Genomic DNA, 20502 nt, shown 5'->3' with positions numbered 1-20502 from the left:
AGCAACGTAAGGTACGTCGGTACCTCGGGGGTAGAACTACGCGGACATCGATCCTCTTCTTCACACGTCTGCAGGAGAAAAAGCACAGAAGCGTGTGTGAGACTGATGACAGAAAGCAGGGTATCCGAGCAACGCCCACGATTGGCGAGTTTCTTGGGATCCTCTAGGCTCTCCGTTCGAAGGGAGATTATTGGTGTGTGAGAAGTAGAGGGCCGTCGTCCGACTCGTGTTTCAGCGTGGTCGTCCAGTCGTCACGAGGCTTGCGACGATCGGAATTTTGGACAGACAAGACACGACATCGAGGACCGAGGTGGATGTATTGATGACAGTCATCAATTGTAGTGAGACAACGTTGGATGGTCTTTGTCTAGACTACTGTGGATAGTATTGAGCATGGACGATTTAATGGATGATGGCGTGTATTTTTAGTGCGACTCTCTTGTGAATTGGCCCATGCATTTTTGTACACGCGATCGCTGGGGTGCCGTTTTGGGGAGGGTCGTTCTGTAATCTTGTTGGGTTGAGAAATGGGGATGTTCCGCCGGCGAGTCCCGTGGATGTGTGAAGAAGAGGTTCGAGGTGAAGGACGAAGAGCAATACAGTACTGTTCTTCGGAGGACATCTGCCTCGTAGACCACCAGTACATCAATCTTCTTCATCATCGCATTATTGTTTGTTGTTCGATTCCTCCATCTGGATCCTCCCGCATCGAGAGCAATTTTCTGCAGATCCATCGGGCGAGACGGAGCCGGGGCATGGGATTTTGGGTACGCGTTGCGGTCCAGTCCCGATCCGGCTAGACCGACCTTGGCTCTTGTGCAAGCGAAGCCCGGCGAGGGAAACAGGAGGAACAGGAGAGAGAGGCAGAGGGCCAGAGGCTCGTCTCTCGTCTCACCATCTCTTACACCTTCACCCGAGTCCTGTCCACCACCACCACCCTCACCACCACCACCACGACACCACCGCCCGCCCGCCCGACTGTCCTTCGACACCGTCACCCACACTCTTTCACTCCGGTCGCTACACTCACTGCTCCCATTCGTTCGTTTGACTGCGATACGACTGTGTTGTTCTCCGCTTCGACACTCTCGCTACTCTCCTTGCGCGTCGTGCCGCCCTTTTTGCGTCGCCTTCTTCCACACACTCGACCGCTCCGACCGCCTGTGACCCATCTGGTGTAACAGCGCGACACCGATACTCGACCTTGATCTTCATCTCCATCACCCACCTCCCGTCCGACGACTCCCGACCGAGCGCGTAAATCACCGCATTCACCACCCCCGACCGACACCGAGAAAAGACAACATCACGCGGCGAACGAACGTCCATCCACGACTCCATCACAACATACTTCGGTCACCTTGCATGACCGCCGTCTGAAGGAGTGTGCACTCTCCAGCACCCGTTCATCACATCGACAAACAAGTCGACCACTTCGCCCGATCCCTTTGCTCTTTCTCGCGGCGGGCCGCAGACAAAGGTTCGTCTCCGCTCATCTCCCATTCTTGCACCCTCATCGTCACATGGCTTGCCATCCTCGCATCATTGCGTGACAAACATCGCCGTCGCACGCGTCTGCACTCGCATACTGACTGTGTCCTTTTCAGGCGCTCGAACATCACCGTTCACCCACCCCTGCGTGGCTTATTCACGACCACAATTCGCATAATGCCACCCATCTTCCGAACGGCGGCCGCCGCCTTCACGCTGCTCACCCTGGTCAGCGCAGCACCTCCTGTTGGCGAAATGGAAAACCTACTACAAAAGCGAGCCGGCTCATATGATGGATGTTATTCATCATCAACACCACTCGAGAGTAAAGGAGACTGGATGTACCAGTCTTCGGGATACTGCTCGGGACAATGTTCAGGCTCTGCCGTCTTTGCCATGAGCGGCAGCAAAGAGTGCTGGTGTGGAGATCAACTACCGGCGGTGGCCGACAAAGTCGACGACACCAGTTGCAACCAACCTTGTGTCGGCTTTCCCGACGATACATGTAAGTACACGATGATGATTGACGCTCACCATTACACAAGACTAACACGATACAGGTGGCGGCAATGGCTTCTACTCCGTCTACACCACAGGAGGCACTGTCGACCACTACGGCGGCGACAGCTCATCGTCATCATCAGCATCATCATCATCAAGCTCGGCGGTCTCCACGCCAAAAAGCACACCGACCAGCGACCCACCCACAGTAGTCACCAGCATGACCGGTGGCCAAACTGTTGTCGTCACAGTTCCCGCCAGCGCCAGGGCTACCGCCTCCGAGACCTCAAAACCTAGCAGCGGCGGCGGCCCCAACACTGCCGGCATCGCGGCCGGTGTCGTTGTCGGAGTGGTTGCTATTGCTGGTATGGCCCTCGGAGGCTACTTCTTCATGCGCCACAAGCGACGACGAGAGGCCGAGGAGGATTTCAAGCAGCGAACGCACGTCGATAACATGATGCGCGCCGGCAGCGAGAGAAAACCTCCAGGCACGAGCTATAGTGGTATGAGTGATCAGAGGTTAGATCCCGAGGCCGGAAGGAGGAATAGTGTTGGCAGCTTGGCTGATAACCAAGACTACTCGAGGAGAATATTGAGGGTGAGTTGCTGAGGAGTCAATGGAATGTTGATGGTTTACTGACATGTATTCTTCCAGGTGGCGAATCCAAGCGACTAGTCGTCGCCCGAATCTCCTCCCGATATACATCCTCCACCCGAACCCACGACGACGACCACCACCGATCAGTGGCGCGCAGAAGACCTTGCTGGCTACCACCAGACTCCTCTCCCACCACTTCCACCAACACGATGCGCGCCGGAGAAGCCACAACGGAAACTCTCCAAGAAGCCCCCCGTCGACGGTTCTGGTGCAGGTGGAGGAGTAGGAGTTGGTGGAAGTCGAAGAAGAGTCTGCGACGTGCCATTTTGATGAGGACGGAGATGTTCACCTGAATGAGCTTGAGAAACTGTCAGAGGAGGAAGGATGATGTCTTCTTTACCCCTTTTCACCCTTTTACCCGATACCATATGTGAACGAACGATCGAGATGCTGCTATAGACAAGGACCAACGTAACACAGGAAACGCGAGTTTTTTTATTCAACATCTTTCTTACATCTTTCTCGACTTGGGTTCGTACTTGCTGCTCATGGACAGATAGTCACTCACCTCCACCCAGTCTGAGAACGCCGGCCTGCTGCATATCATCTGCATCCAGATCACTTCAACCGGTCATCTTCATCCCGAGGTAGAGTACCTACCCCGAGCGCTTTCATTAGGTTTCCGGCTGGACCACCCATTCCCGCTTGGCCTTTGAAGGACTCGAGCATGTTTTTCGCGAGGGTGAGGTCTACGGCGTTGTAGTCTGAGCCGTAGTCTTCGTCGTCGGATGACAATTCCACGTCTCCTGGACCGATTTCTTCTTCGTCATCGGATGGAGACGAAGGGAGGGTGTTGTTGAAGCGGAGGAAGGCTTTGTCGCTGCTTGAGGGTTTGTTTGCGGAGGTGGACTTGGAGGTGGTGGCAGAGGGAGGTTGAAGATGAGCTGGCCGTTCGGGGCCGAAGAATGGTTTCCCGTTGCTGGAAGTGGTGGTGGATGATCGCTTGTCGGAGGACTTGACGTCTCCCGACTCCGTGGCCTTCGCTTTCCCCTTCCCCTTCCCAGAAGCAGAATCAGAAGTCTTCTTCCTAATATACCCATCTCCATCCAAACTCAACGCTCCATGTCCTTTGAGTTCTGATTCCATGAGTTCGATGACTTTGCGCATTTCTTCGTCTTCGTCGACGTCTTCTGGGTTGTTTGAGGAGGAGGAGTCTTCGTCTTCGAGAGCGAGTTTGCGGGCTTCGGAGAGGAGGCCGGATTCTGAGATGTGGTGGGTTGGCATGGACATTGTTTTTTGGATGGAGGCGCGGAAGGCGGCTTCTTCTGTGGGGGTGGGTGGGGAGGTGGAGGTGGTGTCTTTGTCCTGCTCAGTGGGAGCGGATGAAGTGGTGGAGGCTGAGTCGTCGTCATCATCATCCATATCGTCTACGCCGTCAACGCCCGCTTCATCGTCTTCGAGGAAGTCTTGGAAGCGGGAGACCATTTTGCGAAGATTTTCTTGCGCGGACTCGTCGCCGAATCCTTCTCCTTTCTTGCCCTCCTTCTTGCCATCCAACTCCTGCTCAAAGTCTCGATAGTCGATGTCCAACCACCCTTCCTCGTCCTCCCTCCTCTCCCACGTTGCGATCTCCTCATCAGTTGGTAACGCCACCTCTCCACTCTCCAAATCCTCCAACAACAGCTTGACTTCCCTCACAACCTTCGAATCCTTCAACTGCGAGTCTCCAACCAACATCTCAAATCCACAAGCGACTTTCATCCCCATTGCCCTCTTCTCATCTCCCATCCAAGGACTCTGCCCGACCCATGCTGGAGGTGGGTCAAGGACTTGCGATCGAAGCTGTGCGAATCCGACTTTTGTGTAGCGGACGCTGCATGTGACGAAGTCTTCGGGTGGGAAGGAGAGGGTGGAGAGATCTTTTGTCGCGAGGGGACGGAGACTGATGGGGTCGCGGAGGTAGAAAGCTTCCACGGCCGCGGCGATGGAGGAAGGGTGGGAGTGGAGGATGTAGGCGAGACGCCGGGGGATGGTGGTGAGGGAGTGGTGGAGAGAGGAGGATATAGCGGCAGGGTAGGACGCGAGACGGTGAAAGGCTTCTTTTTCAATGGATGGGTCGACGAGGAGAGTGTCGGGGGAAGTGGTGAGGGTTGAGAGGGCTTCGGTTAGGGAGAGGTTTCGTGGTGGGGAGGAGGGAGAGGGAGGGATGATCTTTAGATGGCCTGCATGGAGCCAGACGCGGTTCTGGGCGATTTCGGGGTTGAGCCATTTGGGGAGGGAGGCGGCGGCTTCGATGAGGAGGAATTCGCCGTCGGTGTCGTAGAGTTGAATCCAGGCGGTGGGGAATTGAATGCTGAGGGTGTGGAGGAGGTAGACGATGAGCCATTCGTCGGAGATGGAGTCGCCGAAGTTGGTGCGGCCGCGGAGGTGGGGTGGTGTTGTTGAGGTTGATGTTGTTGCTGATTTGGTGAGGTCGAATTTGGGGTGGATTGTGGGATCGAAGTACTCGCGTTGCCAGATGTAGTTTTTTAGGTGTTTCCTCTTGAGCTCGTTGGCGGCTTTTATGATTTCGTTTAGTTTTGAGCGGAGCGTGGCGATGGAGGAGAGTTGCTGGTCGATGATGTGGATGGCATATTCGACGCAGTCTTCGGGGAGTCGTTTGGGGAAGCCGTCGAATCCTTCGCCGAACCATTTGAGGCCGTCGTCCGGGAGTTGGTCGTCCATTGCTGTGACATCCGAGATGTTTGCAACTCGGAACCATCGAAGACGTTTGGCTTCGAAAGAAAGTTCGACGTGAAGCTCACGGACCTCGGACCGAATACGAGCCAGAGGCTGCTCTCCGCTCTCTACTTCCTCGTTCATCTGCTAATGAGTCTACACATGAACGTCCAGTACTCCTTCTGTCCCAATGCTAGACAGACGAGCGGCGAAATCGGCCGGAGGCATTAGCAAACTTCTCATGTTGGCGATACGCACGGCTGGCGTGATGCTTGACCTCGACACAAGGGCGGCGCTTACAATGGTGGTAGCAGTGGTCGAGAAGTGTTGGATACGACCGGTAAAGCATAGTTGCCTACGCTCGAATAAGATGAAAGACCCTTGTTGTCGTTTCAAGGAAGTATTTCGAGGTCGTAGCCCATGTCGCTGTGCCTCCGAGGCGCTTAGAGACGTGGCTAGGTGCATACTTGAGTGAACTGCGTCCCATAGTAGCACATTCATCTCCCTTCCACACAGCAAGCATCGATACACAACATGCCGTCGAACAAAGATCGGATCTACATCGCGTTGTACGCACGAGGTGGCGAGCCTCAAATGCCTGGGCTTGAGGATAAGTAAGCTTCTGCAATGCCTCTCAGCTCAATCCAGTCATTGACATCGTATGATAGATACCATTGGGGTATCATCGTTGGTCCCAAATCCGACGCTTCGGATGCCCAGGGAAGACGCTTCCACGCCAAAGAACAAATGACCATCAACGACGGCCGAGCAGAGTCGTCTTGGCAATTTGAAGAGCGCGCAATCTCCATGGCACCGACAGCCATGATACTGGTGCGGGTCGTGGTCGGCAAAGTCGCCAATACGAAGCGAATGCAAGATGTCCTGGAATCCACTCCGATTCGAGGAGCAGAGCCTGGCTGGAACTGTGTTGCTTGGGTGCAGGAAGCTTTGGAGCGTCTCCAGGCAGATGGGAAGGCGCTGGGAACATCGGCCACGGATTGGAAGAGCGTCCGAGACGCCGCGATGAATTATGTGGAACACAAGAAGGCACAGCATCGTTTCGATGGGAATGGCCAATTCGACAACACAAAGGTGCCGACCTGGGATTTGATCGAAGGTGTTGAGGTGTTTCCATGAACAAGTTGTGCTCGTCATCAATCAATAATCGCCAAAGTATTTCCGCCGTATCGAATCCATGCGTCGTGCTTGTGGAAAAGGCTCCAGGAATTTATCGACCTCGACTTGCCAGAATTGATTCTGAGGATTCACGTTCCACGCCGTAACATATTCCCAGTAGGACGGCAGCCAGCCTGCAGTCTCCCAGTCAATGATACCCACGATAGTGTCTCCTCGGCAAAGAATATTGAAGCTGCTCAGATCTCCGTGTGTAAAGACCGGACGGTGCCATGATTGATTGTAAAATGTGGACAGCTCGGTGAGATCGGGATATCTTTCGTCCTTGAGATCTGACCAGTCTTGGTCACCGGACAATGCTTTGTGGAATTCGCGAATCGTTGGGAACGGGCCCCAGAGATCTTTGGAGGGAAGTCGACAGTCCCAGACTGGTCCTCCGTCAATATCGGCAACTCCAACACCTTGCGATCGAGGAAGGTTACGAAGCTCACCAGCCATGGCTTTGAGCTGCAATAGAATGTTTTGTTTTGACTCTGCAGACCGATAATACCACCCGTTGCCGAGGCTGAGGCCCTTGATCCTCTGCATGACAATGTACACGCGACCTTTGTATTCGGTGACAAGATGCACTTTGGGCACCGGAATGGATGTGTTCTGTCGCACAAACTCCATGGCATTCGCTTCGGCGAAGCGCGTACGACCCGGGCACGCCTTGATACAGAGAGTGGGCGAGATGAACAACACGCCTCCGCAGTCACGAGATTGGCCACCAGTGTATTTGCTGCTCATCACTTTGTAAAGCAGGGCGACAAGTGGTCCAGTCCAGAAAGAAGCCGCCTTGCGGTGGCCATTGGTCTCGGGCATCTCTCGCTCAGAGATTGATCGGAAGCGGAGGACTTCGGATTGCGCTCGGGATAGGAGCCGCGTGATCTCTCGCGCCTTTGCGACATATCAAACGATGATGCTCGGGGGAGCAAGGAGGGCGGAAAGCGGTTCGGACCTCGCACCGGATACGAGACTCTAAGCTCAAGACGCCAACGACTCTGTTTACTTTGATCAACACTGGCGAAGTGAACGCGACAGTTCAACATACTTTTTCTTCACGACCTTCCAGCATAGCGTACGCGTGCATGTCCATGAGCGACACAGGATAGCACTCTCTGGATCCCATCGCCCATCATGGCGCACTACATCAACACCCCCGGGACCGAACGCGGCGACGAAACCTTCCTCAGCCCGTCCAAGAACCCAAACTTTTCCTTCGTCCAACCTTTCGCGTCGCCCTCGAAGGCCCCAGGCCAGGACCTACGAAACCAGATGCGCGGGTTGCGTGGTGCAGCTCCAGCTGTGAAAACACCCCGAACGCGAGCTCCTCTGGTCGATAGACGGAATCCAGCAGCAGCACAGGAATTCACGCCGCTGCTGAAAAGCGCGAAACGACAACAGCTCATGCAGCAGAGTGTACGGGAGGATAAGGAAAACTCGAGTAATCTGCGCACTCCGGCTGGTCTGCGCGTGAGCTATGGAAGTCGCGCGACGCCAGGCTTGCCTGTTGACAGTTCAATGCTGGACGATCACACTGGTAGTTCTGGTGATCGCGAAGCTACGCCCATGGCGCCTGCTGTTGCGAGTTCTTCTATGATCGATTCGACGCCGATACCACAACTCCCGGATCGCGCGGGTGTGCTTGAACAAGGGAATGTTTTGACGCTGCGGGATCAGGAAGCGAAGTTGGATCAGATTCAGAAAGACAACTTCAGTTTGAAGCTGAAGATTCACTACTTGGAAGAAGCGCTGCGGAAGAGTGGGAATGAGTTTCATCAGGCAACACTGAAAGAGAATGTGACGCTGAAGACGAGCAGAGCGGAGTTGGAGATCGATTTGAAGAGACAACGCAAACGCCTGCAGGACGCCGAGCGCTCACTCGAGGAGTACAAAGTGTGGCTGAAGGAGTACCAGGAGAAAGTCAAGACGCGGCATACTAGTACTCGCGATCAGGAAGAGTACGATCGACTGCAGAAGATGGCAGAGGAGTCTCAGAAGATTGCGGATGAGAGAGAGCAGGAGTTGGAAAGCATGCGTGAAAAGCTGGAACGTGCTGAGCGTATGCAGGTGAATGAGGATGAGGTGCAGCGGTTGAAAGACAATGTTGAAGACTTGCAACAAGATCTTCATGACCGTGAGCGCGAGCTGGATGAGAAGGAGGCTGAGCTGGAAGCATTACAAGAGAAGCTTCAAACTGCCGAGCGATCGGGGGATAACTCGGAAGACGTTCAGCGACTCAAGGACGACATTGAAGACCTCCAAGCAGACGTGCGAGAGCGCGAGCAGAAGATCGAGCAGAAGGACGAGAAGCTTGAAGATCTTCAAGATCAGATCCGCATCCTCAAGGCCGACAATGCGAATGTGGAGATCATGCAGCAGGACATTGACGACTTGGAAGCTGAGTTGAAGCAAGCTCAAGACGAGTCGAAGAGTAAAGACGCGGAGATATCGGAACTGCAACAACGCATCAACACCGCATATGATCGTGAATCGTCTACCAAAAAGCTACGAGGTGACCTTTCCGAGTTGGAGAACAGACTTCGAGAGAAGGATCAAGCTCTTGACGATAGCAACTCACAACTCCGCGCACTGGAGAAGCGGATGCAGTCCCTCGACTCTTCCGGCAGCTCCGCCAAAAAGTTGCGAAGCGAACTCTCGGAGTTGGAGAACAAGCTCCGTGAGAAAGATCAATCTCTAGATGACAGCAATTCTCAACTCCGCGCATTGGAGAAGCGATTGCAGACTCTCGACTCTACTCACGACGCTGCGCTCCGCCAACGCGATGAAGAAATGGACGATCTCGAACGCGACTACGAGAACAAACTCCGCCTCAAGTCCCAAGCACTCGAAGACAGCGAGTCCAAACTCCGCAGCCTTGAGAGTCGGCTGCAGTCCGTCGACTTTAAGCACACCGCTGCCCTCCGCGAACGTGATGACGATCTCCGCAACGCCCAGCGTGAACTCGCCGACAAAGACGGCGAGATTCGCGCTCTACAAGAACGTCTCCAGACTGCTCGCGGAAGCTGGGATGCTGAAGCGCAGCAGACCGATGCGCGCGTGCAGGAGAAGGACCGCCTAATCCAAGCAAAGGAGTCTCAGCTAAGAGAGAAGTCTCGAGTCATTGAGCAAAGAGATGACGAGTTGAACGACTTGCAGCAGAGAGTACGAGCCGCAGAGCAGGCGAGGGATGAGGCGGTGAGAAAGCAGGGTGGCAGGTCGAGAGAAGTGGAGGAGAAGGTTGGCGAACTCCAGGAGAAGTTGCGGGTCGTCAACGAGGCGTCGCAGAAGAAGCTCGAGGAGAAGGACACACTCATCGCCGCGCGCGAGAAGGAGTTGCAGGCGTTGCAAAGCCGTGTCTCCGCTCTGCAGTCCGGCGACAGCGCTGAGTTGAGGCTCAAGACTGAAAAACTGCAACGTCTGGAGTCGGAGATCAAAGTCAAAGATCGCGAGGTCAAAGACCAGTCTCAGCAGATCATGAGCTTGAAGTCCCGCCTCGGAGCAATGGAGACTCCATCCAAGAAAGACGGTCTGCTTCGCCAACAAGCAGACCAGGTCCGCTCGCTGGAACAGCGACTACAGCAAGCGGAGCAAGCCAAAGACACTGAACTTGATGAGCTCGAGCGTCAATGTCAAGGGCTCGAGATTGAGAATGCCAATCTCAAGACCCGCGCTGAGACGTTCCGGAAGAAAGCTGAGACGGCAGAGGAGCGTCGGACTGAAGAACTTCGTCTCCGCGACCAGCAGGTCAATGACTTGGAAGACGAACTTGACCGAGTCACCCTCAAACTGGAGAACGCCAAGAACGAACGTACAATGGAAGTGCGCCAACTCCAGCGCGAATTGGAAGTCGCCAAATCCAGCAGCGCAGGTAACATTGACGACGTTCAACACCGCATGGAAAGCATGAAAGCGGAGCTCGAACGTGAACACAAGGAGGCGAAACAAGCGCTCGAAGACGAAATCGAAGCCTTCGTTACGCACTTCAAAATCGCCGACGCAGAGCAAGCGGAGTTGAAGAGGGAACTCGAACGGGTGAAGGGCAGTGGCCACCCGGGCGAGGAACTCATGCACCGTCTCAAAATGGTCGAGACGGAGCGCAATTCTCTGAAACTGAAAGCGAAGACGCTGGAGAATGATTTAGCCGAAGCGATAGTTGAGCTTGCGGGCGCGAATCCTTCGTACGGCGGCTCGCCGGAGAGGTTGAGGAGGAAGATGAGGGAGGAGGGAGCCAAGGTGGAGCAGCTGGAGGCGAGGATTGAGGAGCTGGAGACGCAACTCTATAATGCGCAGTTGGAGAAGACGATCAGTGAGGAGAGGTCGGATTTGCATGAGTTGTTGAAGGCGAGTAAACTTGAGGCGGAGAGGTTGGGGATTGAGCTGCGGGCGAGGGAGAAGAAAGATGCGGAGGCGAGGAAGAGGGAGAGCGATCTCCGGCATGAATTGACGATGGCGAAGGAGGATGTGGAAGATGCGGCGGCACGGGTCGCGGAGTTAGAGGCGAAGGTCAAGACTGCGATGGGTAAGGAGAGAGAGGCCCGGGCGCAGGTCAAGGAGTTGAAGAGGATGGCTACCCAAGTTGAGGAGTTGGAGGCGCAGGTTTCGGACAAGACGGGTTCTGCGTCTGGCCACGCGAGGAGGGAGGCTGAACTCCGCGCTCAAGTCAAGGAGATGCGCGCGGAGTTGGGCCACTTGCGAGAAGAGTCCGACGACAAGGAAGCAAAACTCCAAGCCGCATTGAAGAAACAGATCGACCTCCGCGAGAAATTACAGAAGATGAAGGTCGACAGTCAGGATACCGTCCTCCTCGACCGCGCCGACTGGCAAGCACAACTCTCCGACGCCGAAGCGGAAATCCGCGTGTTGAAACAATACCTCCTCGAACGCGGAGAGAAACTCGAGAAATCCACCGCTCGCGAAGCGGAACTCCGCACCAAAATCAAAACTCTCAAACTCCAAATCTCCGACCCCGGCCACGGATATCAAACCATGGGACAAGGCAAGTCCCTCGCCGTGGTGGAGAAACGCCACGAGTCCGAAGTCAAGGGTCTGATCAAGACTGTGTCTTTCCTCACGGCGAAGTGTGCGCGCGCGGAGGCGTTCCGGAGGGATTTGATTTTTGTCAAGGAGTGGTATTTGCTGCAGGTGGGCATGTTTTCGGCTTGCAATGAGGCGGATTTGAGATTGTTGCAGAGTATGGGGGTTGAGCCGGAGGTGAGCTTTTCGGAGGAGAGGAGGCCGAGGTTGAAGGCTGTGGGGTGCGCGATTATTGCGAGTTTGAGAATGAAGAAGGCGGCGGCGGAGTGGGCGGAGAAGAAGAAGGTGCAGGAGGGGTTGGTGAGGTGTGCGGAGAGGGTTGGGAGGAAAGCAGGGAAGGGGGTGAAGGCGGGTTGAGGGTTGGGTTTTGTTATGATGTTATGAGGTGTTTTTGGGAGATTGATTGAGCGTGGTGTTTGGGAGTACGATCGCTTGTTCTGGTATTCTATCTCGTTGTGAGCGATGGGATGTTTTGGGCGGGCTGGGCAGTGGGCGAGACAATTTCGTAAGAGAACATCACTTTTCTGCATCGTATCGTTGAGCACCGATTGGTTTGTCAAGTCTATGATTATTTGTTCGCAGAGCATGCGTCAAGTGAGGTCGGTGGACAGCCAAAGACATATTCTCGAGATCCCTTCGGTCGGAGTTTGAAGATTCCTGTCCATATCCTGCGCCAAGAATCACATGCCAGTTTCTCCCGCTCACCGCTCGTCTTGCGATTGTGGCCGCCCCTCAGGACCATGACCACTCAACAGACAGACACCATCTAGTCCCCTCTCCCGTAAAAGAGCTAGCAGATAAAGAGCGACTTCGCATCTGCTCCATTTCCCTCGAGCTCGGAACGGAGTAATGCTTTTCATGGACCCTCCCTCTCCTCCATCCTCCTCCTCTCAGGTACGTCATCCCGCCCTCCCCTCCCTTCCAAACAAAGATACATATACCCCACCGACTCGCCCAATTCTCAGCACAATCCCCAGAGCCAGTTGTCATTACTGGCTCAGCCGTACAGCGTTAAGAAAGCGCGGGTCACCTGTCGAAGAGCGCTAGGTTATACATTTTCTATGTGATGGGGTGATATGGCAACTGGGCCAGGAACAGCGGAGGATTATTACATACCTTACGGTGGGGATTTGTTGCTTTGATCGAAATGAAACCCAGCCAAACCTTGAGGGGCGGTGCCATATATTGGATAAATTGGGTTTCTTTGTCCTGCGATTATCCCGAGAGGGAGAAAGGGGTTTTTCTTTTGCTCTTCTCGCAGGCGTTGGTATCCTTTGACGGAGAAAGAAAGGGGGTTTTAAAACTTTTGCTCTTCTCGCAGGCGAGGGGTGGTGGAGGAGGTCGTGGGTTCGAGCCAAGCGTTTGGACTTTTGTTGAGAAGAAGCATCGGTTTTTTGCTTTTCGGCCATGATCGAACCCCGCGAATAATGGCCATAGCCAAGGACAGGTCGATTATGTGGAAGGTCCAAGGGAGTCGGGACGGTGCGCTCAAGCCAGTACAGGGCGACCACGAGATGGGAGAGAACAAGGACGAGCAAGACGACGACACGGGTGACGAGGATCGGTGGCGAGGCTCCGGCAAAGAATCGAAGCTGCGCGTTCTTGGTGAGCTGCTGTGGCTACCTCTACGTGAGATTGTGGAGAACGCTCACAGGACGATGAGTGCTTCCAACCATACCGGAAGCTTTGACATGTTGACCGGCAAAGGCTTGGGGATAGGCCTTCAAAATCCTAGCGTCGGCCTAGTTCAATCTCGCACCGGCCCAAAGGCCCAGATATGCAAAGACTCTGTTCGTGATATCGAGCCAAGCATGGTCCATCCAGCAGAGCAACCCGCTTCGCTCATCAATGTTGGTCTGTCGGCCAGAGATGTTCTCCCTTCTCTCACACATCACTTCCCCTCCTCCTCACCACCCTCCGCACCTGGCCTCCGGTCCAACACCTTATCCACAATGCCCCACTCCCTCGCCTCGTCCGCACTCATGAAAAAGTCCCTCTCCATCACCTTTTCAATCTCCTCCAACTCCTTCTTGACCGGTAAATGCCTTTGATAAATCCGATTCAACTGCTCCCTCACCCTCAAAATCTCCTTTGCATGAATCGCGATGTCCGATGCCTGGCCATGATACCCGCCGCTGACTTGATGCACCATGATTCTCGAGTGTGGAAGGCAGAATCGCTGTCCGGGTGCCCCGCCGCAGAGGAGGAGCGATCCCATGGATGCTGCTTGTCCAAGACATATTGTGGTTACTGGAGCGGCAATATATTGCATTGTGTCGTAGATTGCGAGACCAGCGGTCACGGACCCGCCTGGAGAGTTGATGTAGAGGGAGATGGGTTTCTGGGGATTCTCGGCTTCGAGGAAGAGGAGTTGGGCGACGATGGAGGCGGAGGTGGTCTCTTCGACTTCGCCGTTGAGGCAGATGATGCGTTCTTTGAGGAGGCGGGAGAAGATATCGGCTGGGAGAGGTCAGTGTGTGAACAAGATCATGATTGACTGCGAAGATCATACATGTATGCCATCCTCCGCCGACTGTCTCGGTCACGAAGGGCATTGGCATTGCGCCTGTCGGGCGTGGTTGTTGCTGCTGTTGCTGTGTAGCATTGTGTTGCGGCGTATATGGCGAGTAATTGGTGAATGTTCGAGCTTGTCGTCTTGAGAGCTGCCGGAGGATATGCGATCGTGTTGCCCGGAGGCTGGATCTCGCGATGAACTCCATCGTGTGGTGTATGTAGATGTGATGTTGCTCGACAAGTCATGGATGAAGTCGAGGTGAAAGTTCCCCACGCCAAAGTCAAAGCTTCCACTGCAAGCTGCCACATCTTCGACCTCACCTCTTCTCCTTCCATTGACAGTTCCTCACAATTTCACTCATGCAACATGTGACCCGTCGATACAGCTCGCGGCTGTCTACATACAAGACCCGACGATTGGCTCTCCCGACTACAGACAAACCCGAAGAGACAGCGACTCTCCCTTCCACGACTCCCAGCGAAGATGGCAGTTACACCCTCCGCCTCAGGAAGCACGGCAACAAAGCCCTCCCTCTCCCCTCCCTCTTCGATCCCATAAAAGTCGCAGCCCGCGAGAAACACAAGGCAGTCAAGCCGCCCGCAGACTTCGACTCCTCGAACCTCACGCCCTTCCAACAAGAGCTGCAATCCAACCCATACGGTACACTTTCCAACATCACTCTCAACGAGCCAGAACTGACACCCCCCTCCCAGCCCACGCCCTCGCCACCCCAACCCGGCAATGCGTCCTAACCCGCGCCCGTCTTCCCGAACACTTCCTCATCCCCTTCATCTCCAACCAACCGCCCATTCCCAAGCCTGAGTCGCAAACCCCGTTACCACCACAGCAGCAGCCTCAGCCGACCCGACCCACCCTCCAACCCCGGATTGGCTTCAGATCCCCCAAACCTTCCTCCTACATCCTCGCCCGCGCGGCCGCCTTCAGACACATCGCTCCCACTGGCACAGGAAAGAGGAAGAAGGACAAATGGGCAGTCCTCGTCAAGCAGCGGATGTCTCGAGCGTGGGCGCAGAGGAAAGGCGTGGATCAGAGGAAACTGGACGAGGGGAAGGAGTGGATCTACGATGCGGACATGGAAGCTGTGGTGAGGGAGAAATTGGTCACAGACGTGTTGAAGAAGTTGGCGTGGTGCGCTGCTGCGAAGCATGGTGAAGACGGCAGTGCTAGTCTTGTTGGGTTTATGGAGGATGTTATTTACGAGGAGGAGGTGGGCGCGGTATTGCTGCTTGGTGAGGATGGAGTGAATAAAGACGTGTTGGGAGACGTGCCGACGTATGATTTGAAGGAGGCGGTGGATGAGGAGAGTTTGGTGGCGTTGAGGGTGGCTTGTGGGTTGGAGGAGGATAAGGAGGATATTCTCGTGCTGTGGAAGAGTCCGAAGACCGTTCCCACGTTGTTGGCGTTGGAGTTGTTGTTCGGTTTTACTGGAGCGGGATCTGCGGTGGTAGGAACGGAAAACAGGGAGACAGCCAGTCCGAAGGGTGGAATGGTAGGCGAAGAGAATTCGATTCCATAGCCCCGATGACGGCCACCGAACGAAATAGGCGGCATATCGCTCCATGGATGACCTCACGGGTCACGCAGCACGCTTTTACCGAACTGCAGACTACCAAGCCATTCCTATCACCAGGACACCACACAGGCTTCAGCTCAAGTCACGACGAGTTGACCCATGACTCCGACGAGCCATGGTATTCAGCGTTCAAGGAGATTTCCACTGAGGTTTCCATTGACAACTTTTCGTCCAGCGTCTACAACACCGCCACGCTGTTATTACGTCCGTCGACTAAGGTATCCTCTGGAACGCAAAACGTCGACAAGGGAAGGGATTCACACACACCGAAGAAGGCAAGTCATTTCATGAAACAGTATGTCTCGTTCTCCATCTATCTATTCGCTGTACCATCTGAATCCGTCTATGCCGCACGACTTGTGCTGTGCATCCAAGACGCTGTCATAGTTCTCCATTCATCTTCATCATCATATCCTCATCCAAAAGAAAAGCCTTCCAAGCTTCTACTTCCCCTTTCCATAAACCTGAATCCCTCCAATCTCGAAGAAACTCTCCTTGAAGTCCCCTCCGTTGTTGGCCACATACTCCTTGCACGTCGCCGCGCCAGTGGCCTTCTGCGCTCCACTCTCCTGCCACACCTTGTCTCTGCCTGCCCAATCTCCGCAAAAGTCGATGTTGATGATGATGTTCATATTCTTGAATCGCTCCTCAAAGTCACATCCCGAACCAGCGAACCGCGCAAGAGGTTTCTGCTTCCACGTCGACGAGTCCGGTTTTCCAGCCACGAGATCAGCGGGCAGAGCGTTGCGTGGGAAAAGGTACACGCTAATCCCATCGGCGGTCCAGTCGTGCACATACACCCCTCCACCCTGCTTATTAAACGCATCCCCCGCCGTGGCGATACGGAAGTCCCTCGGCGCGGAAATCGAGCAGCCGGTCGTCGCATCGTCAGTGTTGCAGTCGGCATGCACGAGATTACCAGAGAAGACGCCGTCCTTTGGGTTGGAGGAGGAGTTGGAAACCGAACACCCCGGAGCGGTATGCAACGTCATAGCATTATGCTGCCCACGATGCACGTACTCCAGCACATCACTCTCCCCCGTCTGCGGCCAGGTCCCGTCTTTCCCGAGCAGCCAGATGGCGGGCCACACGCCCCACTGCACGGGAATGTGGCGCACGTCGAAGACGATCATGGAGCCCGCGTTGAAAGCGTCTTTGCCGATGAGACGCACGGATTCACGTCCATTGGGGGCGAGAGGGGTGGTGTTGACGCCGATGTAGGCTGTGGTGTCTTTTGAGGCGGGACGGGTGTGGAAGGCGACGTAGTTGGAGGTGGCGGCGTGGGCGCGGTCGGTGTAGATTACGTGGCCGTGAGTCGGATCCGGGCCCGTGAAGAAGTTGAAGGCGTCGAAGAACGTTGGGGCGGTGTAGGACTTTTGGAGGGTGTAGCCGGCGGTGTTGGTGGTGGATTTGGAGGAGTTGGTGATGGCCGGGTGGGCGGAGATGAGAGGGAGGGTGGTGAGGAGGAGGAGGGTGGTTGTGGTGCTGGTGGAGAGCTTCATGTTTGCTGGTTGGTCGAGTGCTTGTTGCTCGTTCTGTCTGGAGAGTGGTTTCTCGTGTGTGTATTCGTTGTATGAAGCAGCAGATTCAATCGTTCGATTTCGTCGTTGTAGTAAAGAGCGTTTGTAGTCGGTGAATGGTGTAAGGAGCGTTTTTCGTTTGCAAAAGTCCGTTGAATCCGCGCAGCAGAGTTCTCGTGATGTCTTGTTTGTCGAGGTGAAGTGTTCGTAGTGAATGTGTGATTGAATTCTGTCAAAGAAGGCAATCGATCGTTTTCTGGGAACGAAAAGGAAAGGAAGGAAGGAGCGTACTTAACGGATCCTCGAGTAGAGTATAAGACACACGACACGAAGTCGCAGGGGTGAATGGAACAATGAATATAACACAATGGCGAAGAGAAACAATGGCGACATTGTCTTGATACGGCGGAGCAGAGATCGGTGTCGAGGTCCTCCTTCTGCTTCATGTCGTTCTTCATTGTCTTTCCACGAGGCGGACAATGCAGCCACGTGCGCGAACAAAGGTCAAAGAAATAGCAGACGGTCCTGATCTCATCGTCATTCGATCGATCATACTCGTAGCTGCGCAAATGAAGTGAAGATGAGATGAGCTACAGCGCAATCGTGACGAAACGAAAATAACTTTTTACCCGCTCGCTGAACGCAGAGAGGAACGTACCGCTATTCGTACACGCGTGTAAGACCCGTGATAGTGTCCCAATCGTGATCCCAAACCAGTCCATTGACGAGATCAAGTGCCCGTGTCTCGTGCTCCATCCATAGACGCCTGCAATGCATACAGCCGTGAAGGACGTGATCATCATCCTCTTCCTCGCGTTCCTTCTCATTCCACTTTTCCCGATCGGCACTCGCGGCATCCATTGAGAATTAAGGGTTGTAGTACAACGATGTCGCGAGCGCCGGTCCAGTGTTGCAACTTGTCGGTCAATTGCCAGCAATGCTCACACGCGGTCAAGAGCTCCGTTCGACGAAAAGCCTTGATTCTCATATCGTACAAGCCACTCAAAGGCGGCCGTCTGCCTGAGCCTCACGGACTTGCTCAAACACCTATCATCAACGTCAGCATTCCACCCATCAACGATCATCACGCCAGGACAAACATACCTTCAACAACTTGGTCCTCGCGCCCTTCGCGGCAACGCCCTTTGCCTCCAATCCCGCCTCATCCAACGCTACCAAATCCTGCCACCTCATATCCTTCAGCTGCTCCGTATACTTGTGCAACCTCAACGTCCGCAACCAGTTCGGGATGTCGTTCAACAGCGCCAAGTCCGTCGGGTCCTCTGGCGGCTTGGAGCTGCCTCTCCGACCACGCGGCGAACGGCCACGCTCGTGCATGCCGCCGTCGGAGAGGTACATGTCGTTGCCGAAACCTCCACCGACACCGTATTGAGCCATGCTCATGGCTTGCAGGCCATTGTTCAGCGCGGCCATGTTGCCGTCGTAGGCGGCGAGGTAACCGTTCGATTGTGGGATGTGCATGCCCATGTTGGGTTGCGAGCCGGGTGGGCCGGTGATAGCGATACCAGGGGAGTTGGGCCGAGAACGACGGGCTTGAAGAGCGGCGATCTGATGCTGTTGGAGAGCAGCGGCTTGTTGTGGGCTGAGAACCTGGCCGAGTTCATTTGTCATGAGGATGTTGGAGGGCATGCCGGGTGACATGGGCATGGACTGGTTTTGGCCTTCTTGCGAGCGTGTGCGGCGGAACTTGCGTGGATCGTCGAGTTGGAGGCGGTTATTGACTGTGGAGAGAGCGGCGAGTTTCATGGCGGTGGCGTTGGCGACCATGTCTGCTTGTTGTCCGCTTTGCTGTTGGCTGAAGTTGGACACCATGGGAGTGTTGGTCATGGACGCCCAGCTGGCACCGGGCGGGTACGGTGAGAGAGCGGCCATGGCTGAGTTGTCTTGTGGAGCATGAATCGACTGGCTTTGAATGTCGTTGTTGCCACTGGATAGTGAAAATGGACGAGGTGCGCGAAGGCCGGCAGAAAGCGGAGGAGCAGCACCAAACTGTCCCATTGGAGTCGGTGGTTGCTGAGCGTGAGAGGACTTTGGCCGACCAATTGGTGGCTGGTTCTCTGTGTTCGCTCCACTTGTGCTCCTCCATGGTCCTGACGGGATGTTCGAGACTCCATTCCTCTTGCTCTCCTCCTCGGGTTGTGAGATGGTAGGCATGTACTGCGAAGACCGGTCACCGACCGCACTATTCCTATTCGACTTCGGTGCGCTGCCCGTGGTCTTCTGAAATTCCGCCTTTTGATCCTCGATCGCGAGAGCAGCATCTGGAAACATGCTCTTAATCGTGCTCGGGTCGAGACCAGACATGCGCTTAGCACCGGGCGACGGCGGTGGCTTTCCACCCGGGAATCCGAACGAGGCACGCGAGCCCTCGACGTTCAACTTGTTCATAGCGTCGTTCATTCTCGATGACAGAGGATCCTTCTCGCCGAACGCGGCGGGTGAGAGCACTCCAGACATTGGGTTGGTCTTGGCCATCTGCTGCAGCACCTGGATGAAGAAGCGAATCTGCACCTGCGTGGTCTGCTGAAGGAGAGCATACAACGCGGCAGTCCTCTCCGGCTCACTCAACACGCGGAACCACTGCTCAATCGCGCTCAGTTCGTCCTTAAAGTCCTGATCGAGAGTGGCCGCAGCCATGTCCTCGAGTGTAGTCTCGTATTGATCAATGTCCGCAATCCATTGCTGTGCCGCACGTTCTGCCACCTCTTCTGCGTTGGAGCCGCCGGGACCTTGTGAGAATTGATCGTAGTAGACCTCGGAAGCAGGGCGTATGCCGCGGCGGTCGAGAGGAGACGTGGCAGAGTAGGCACCCATGTCGGCGGAAGCACGCAGGTGGTGTCCAGACGCCATGGTGCGGGAGGCGGTAGGTGGTCGAAGGGAAGAGCCCAGCGAGGAGATGGAAGACCTCGAAGCCTCGGGAGTGCTGTTGCGGTTGCCGATGATATTAGACATCGTCGTCGAAGGGTGGGGAGGTAAGTCTGGCGGAAGAAGTGCTGCTGAAGATGGGGGAGGGGTCGCAGCTTTCGAGGGCGGATGAACAATGAGCGTTGGGTCGCACAATGGGAATTGCAACAACGAAGGGACCTGCAGACCGGCTGTCCTCAAAGGTATTCGCCGAGAGGGTGAAGTGGACGGTGAGGTTGGGTGAACCAACTGCACATGGGGAGAGAGAAGGGATCGAAGAGGGTGAAGGATGATCTGTGTCTCTCTCTCGCGTGCTGACAATATGGCAGAGCTCTCCAATAGGCGTGTGCTAGCAGACTTTCCGCCGGTTTTGGTAGGGCTGCTACCCGGCGGCTCGGGCGGGGAGGCACGGGAAGGCTGCGGGAAT

General features: G+C 55.1%; 9 protein-coding genes across 9 annotated transcripts; 3 read left to right on the top strand and 6 right to left on the bottom strand.

Moving 5' to 3' along the window:
- Positions 1-926: 926 nt before the first annotated feature.
- MYCGRDRAFT_82625 (uncharacterized protein) lies at positions 927-1689 on the bottom strand (the record flags this gene model as incomplete). The annotated part of the gene is made up of 2 exons (XM_003848352.1): positions 927-1480; positions 1608-1689. The coding sequence occupies one exon, from the start codon at positions 1213-1215 to the stop codon at positions 1027-1029; it is 189 nt and encodes a 62-aa protein (XP_003848400.1).
- A 6-nt stretch (positions 1690-1695) lies between these two features.
- Positions 1696-3088, top strand: MYCGRDRAFT_106153 (uncharacterized protein; the record flags this gene model as incomplete). The annotated part of the gene is made up of 3 exons (XM_003848529.1): positions 1696-1996; positions 2052-2590; positions 2648-3088. The coding sequence occupies 3 exons, from the start codon at positions 1747-1749 to the stop codon at positions 2666-2668; spliced, it is 810 nt and encodes a 269-aa protein (XP_003848577.1).
- A 120-nt stretch (positions 3089-3208) lies between these two features.
- Positions 3209-5314, bottom strand: MYCGRDRAFT_76947 (uncharacterized protein; the record flags this gene model as incomplete). The annotated part of the gene is made up of 2 exons (XM_003848351.1): positions 3209-3470; positions 3687-5314. 2 exons carry the CDS (start codon positions 5312-5314, stop codon positions 3209-3211), a joined length of 1890 nt encoding a protein of 629 aa, XP_003848399.1.
- A 528-nt stretch (positions 5315-5842) lies between these two features.
- On the top strand, positions 5843-6445 carry MYCGRDRAFT_96713 (uncharacterized protein; the record flags this gene model as incomplete). Its single annotated transcript, XM_003848530.1, has 2 exons — positions 5843-5922; positions 5977-6445. 2 exons carry the CDS (start codon positions 5843-5845, stop codon positions 6443-6445), a joined length of 549 nt encoding a protein of 182 aa, XP_003848578.1.
- A 21-nt stretch (positions 6446-6466) lies between these two features.
- MYCGRDRAFT_49266 (uncharacterized protein) lies at positions 6467-7231 on the bottom strand (the record flags this gene model as incomplete). Its single annotated transcript, XM_003848350.1, has 1 exon — positions 6467-7231. The coding sequence occupies one exon, from the start codon at positions 7229-7231 to the stop codon at positions 6467-6469; it is 765 nt and encodes a 254-aa protein (XP_003848398.1).
- An 849-nt stretch (positions 7232-8080) lies between these two features.
- MYCGRDRAFT_49912 (uncharacterized protein) lies at positions 8081-10522 on the top strand (the record flags this gene model as incomplete). Its single annotated transcript, XM_003848531.1, has 2 exons — positions 8081-8284; positions 10289-10522. Coding segments are annotated over 2 exons (438 nt in total), but the record flags the coding sequence as incomplete, so codon positions are not given.
- A 2890-nt stretch (positions 10523-13412) lies between these two features.
- On the bottom strand, positions 13413-14082 carry MYCGRDRAFT_88062 (uncharacterized protein; the record flags this gene model as incomplete). The annotated part of the gene is made up of 2 exons (XM_003848349.1): positions 13413-13981; positions 14034-14082. 2 exons carry the CDS (start codon positions 14080-14082, stop codon positions 13413-13415), a joined length of 618 nt encoding a protein of 205 aa, XP_003848397.1.
- A 2006-nt stretch (positions 14083-16088) lies between these two features.
- On the bottom strand, positions 16089-17024 carry MgMLG3 (putative endo-beta-1,3(4)-glucanase; the record flags this gene model as incomplete). The annotated part of the gene is made up of 1 exon (XM_003848348.1): positions 16089-17024. A coding segment is annotated over one exon (936 nt), but the record flags the coding sequence as incomplete, so codon positions are not given.
- Positions 17025-18152: 1128 nt separating this feature from the next.
- MYCGRDRAFT_76944 (uncharacterized protein) lies at positions 18153-20326 on the bottom strand (the record flags this gene model as incomplete). The annotated part of the gene is made up of 2 exons (XM_003848347.1): positions 18153-18197; positions 18255-20326. The coding sequence occupies 2 exons, from the start codon at positions 20121-20123 to the stop codon at positions 18153-18155; spliced, it is 1914 nt and encodes a 637-aa protein (XP_003848395.1).
- Positions 20327-20502: the final 176 nt, after the last annotated feature.

The sequence above is a fragment of the Zymoseptoria tritici genome, chromosome 11 (assembly GCF_000219625.1).
Source record: "Zymoseptoria tritici IPO323 chromosome 11, whole genome shotgun sequence".
Taxonomy (NCBI): Eukaryota; Fungi; Ascomycota; class Dothideomycetes; order Mycosphaerellales; family Mycosphaerellaceae; genus Zymoseptoria; species Zymoseptoria tritici.
Note: the sequence above shows the minus strand (reverse complement) of the source record. Positions and strands in the feature narration are given on the sequence as shown.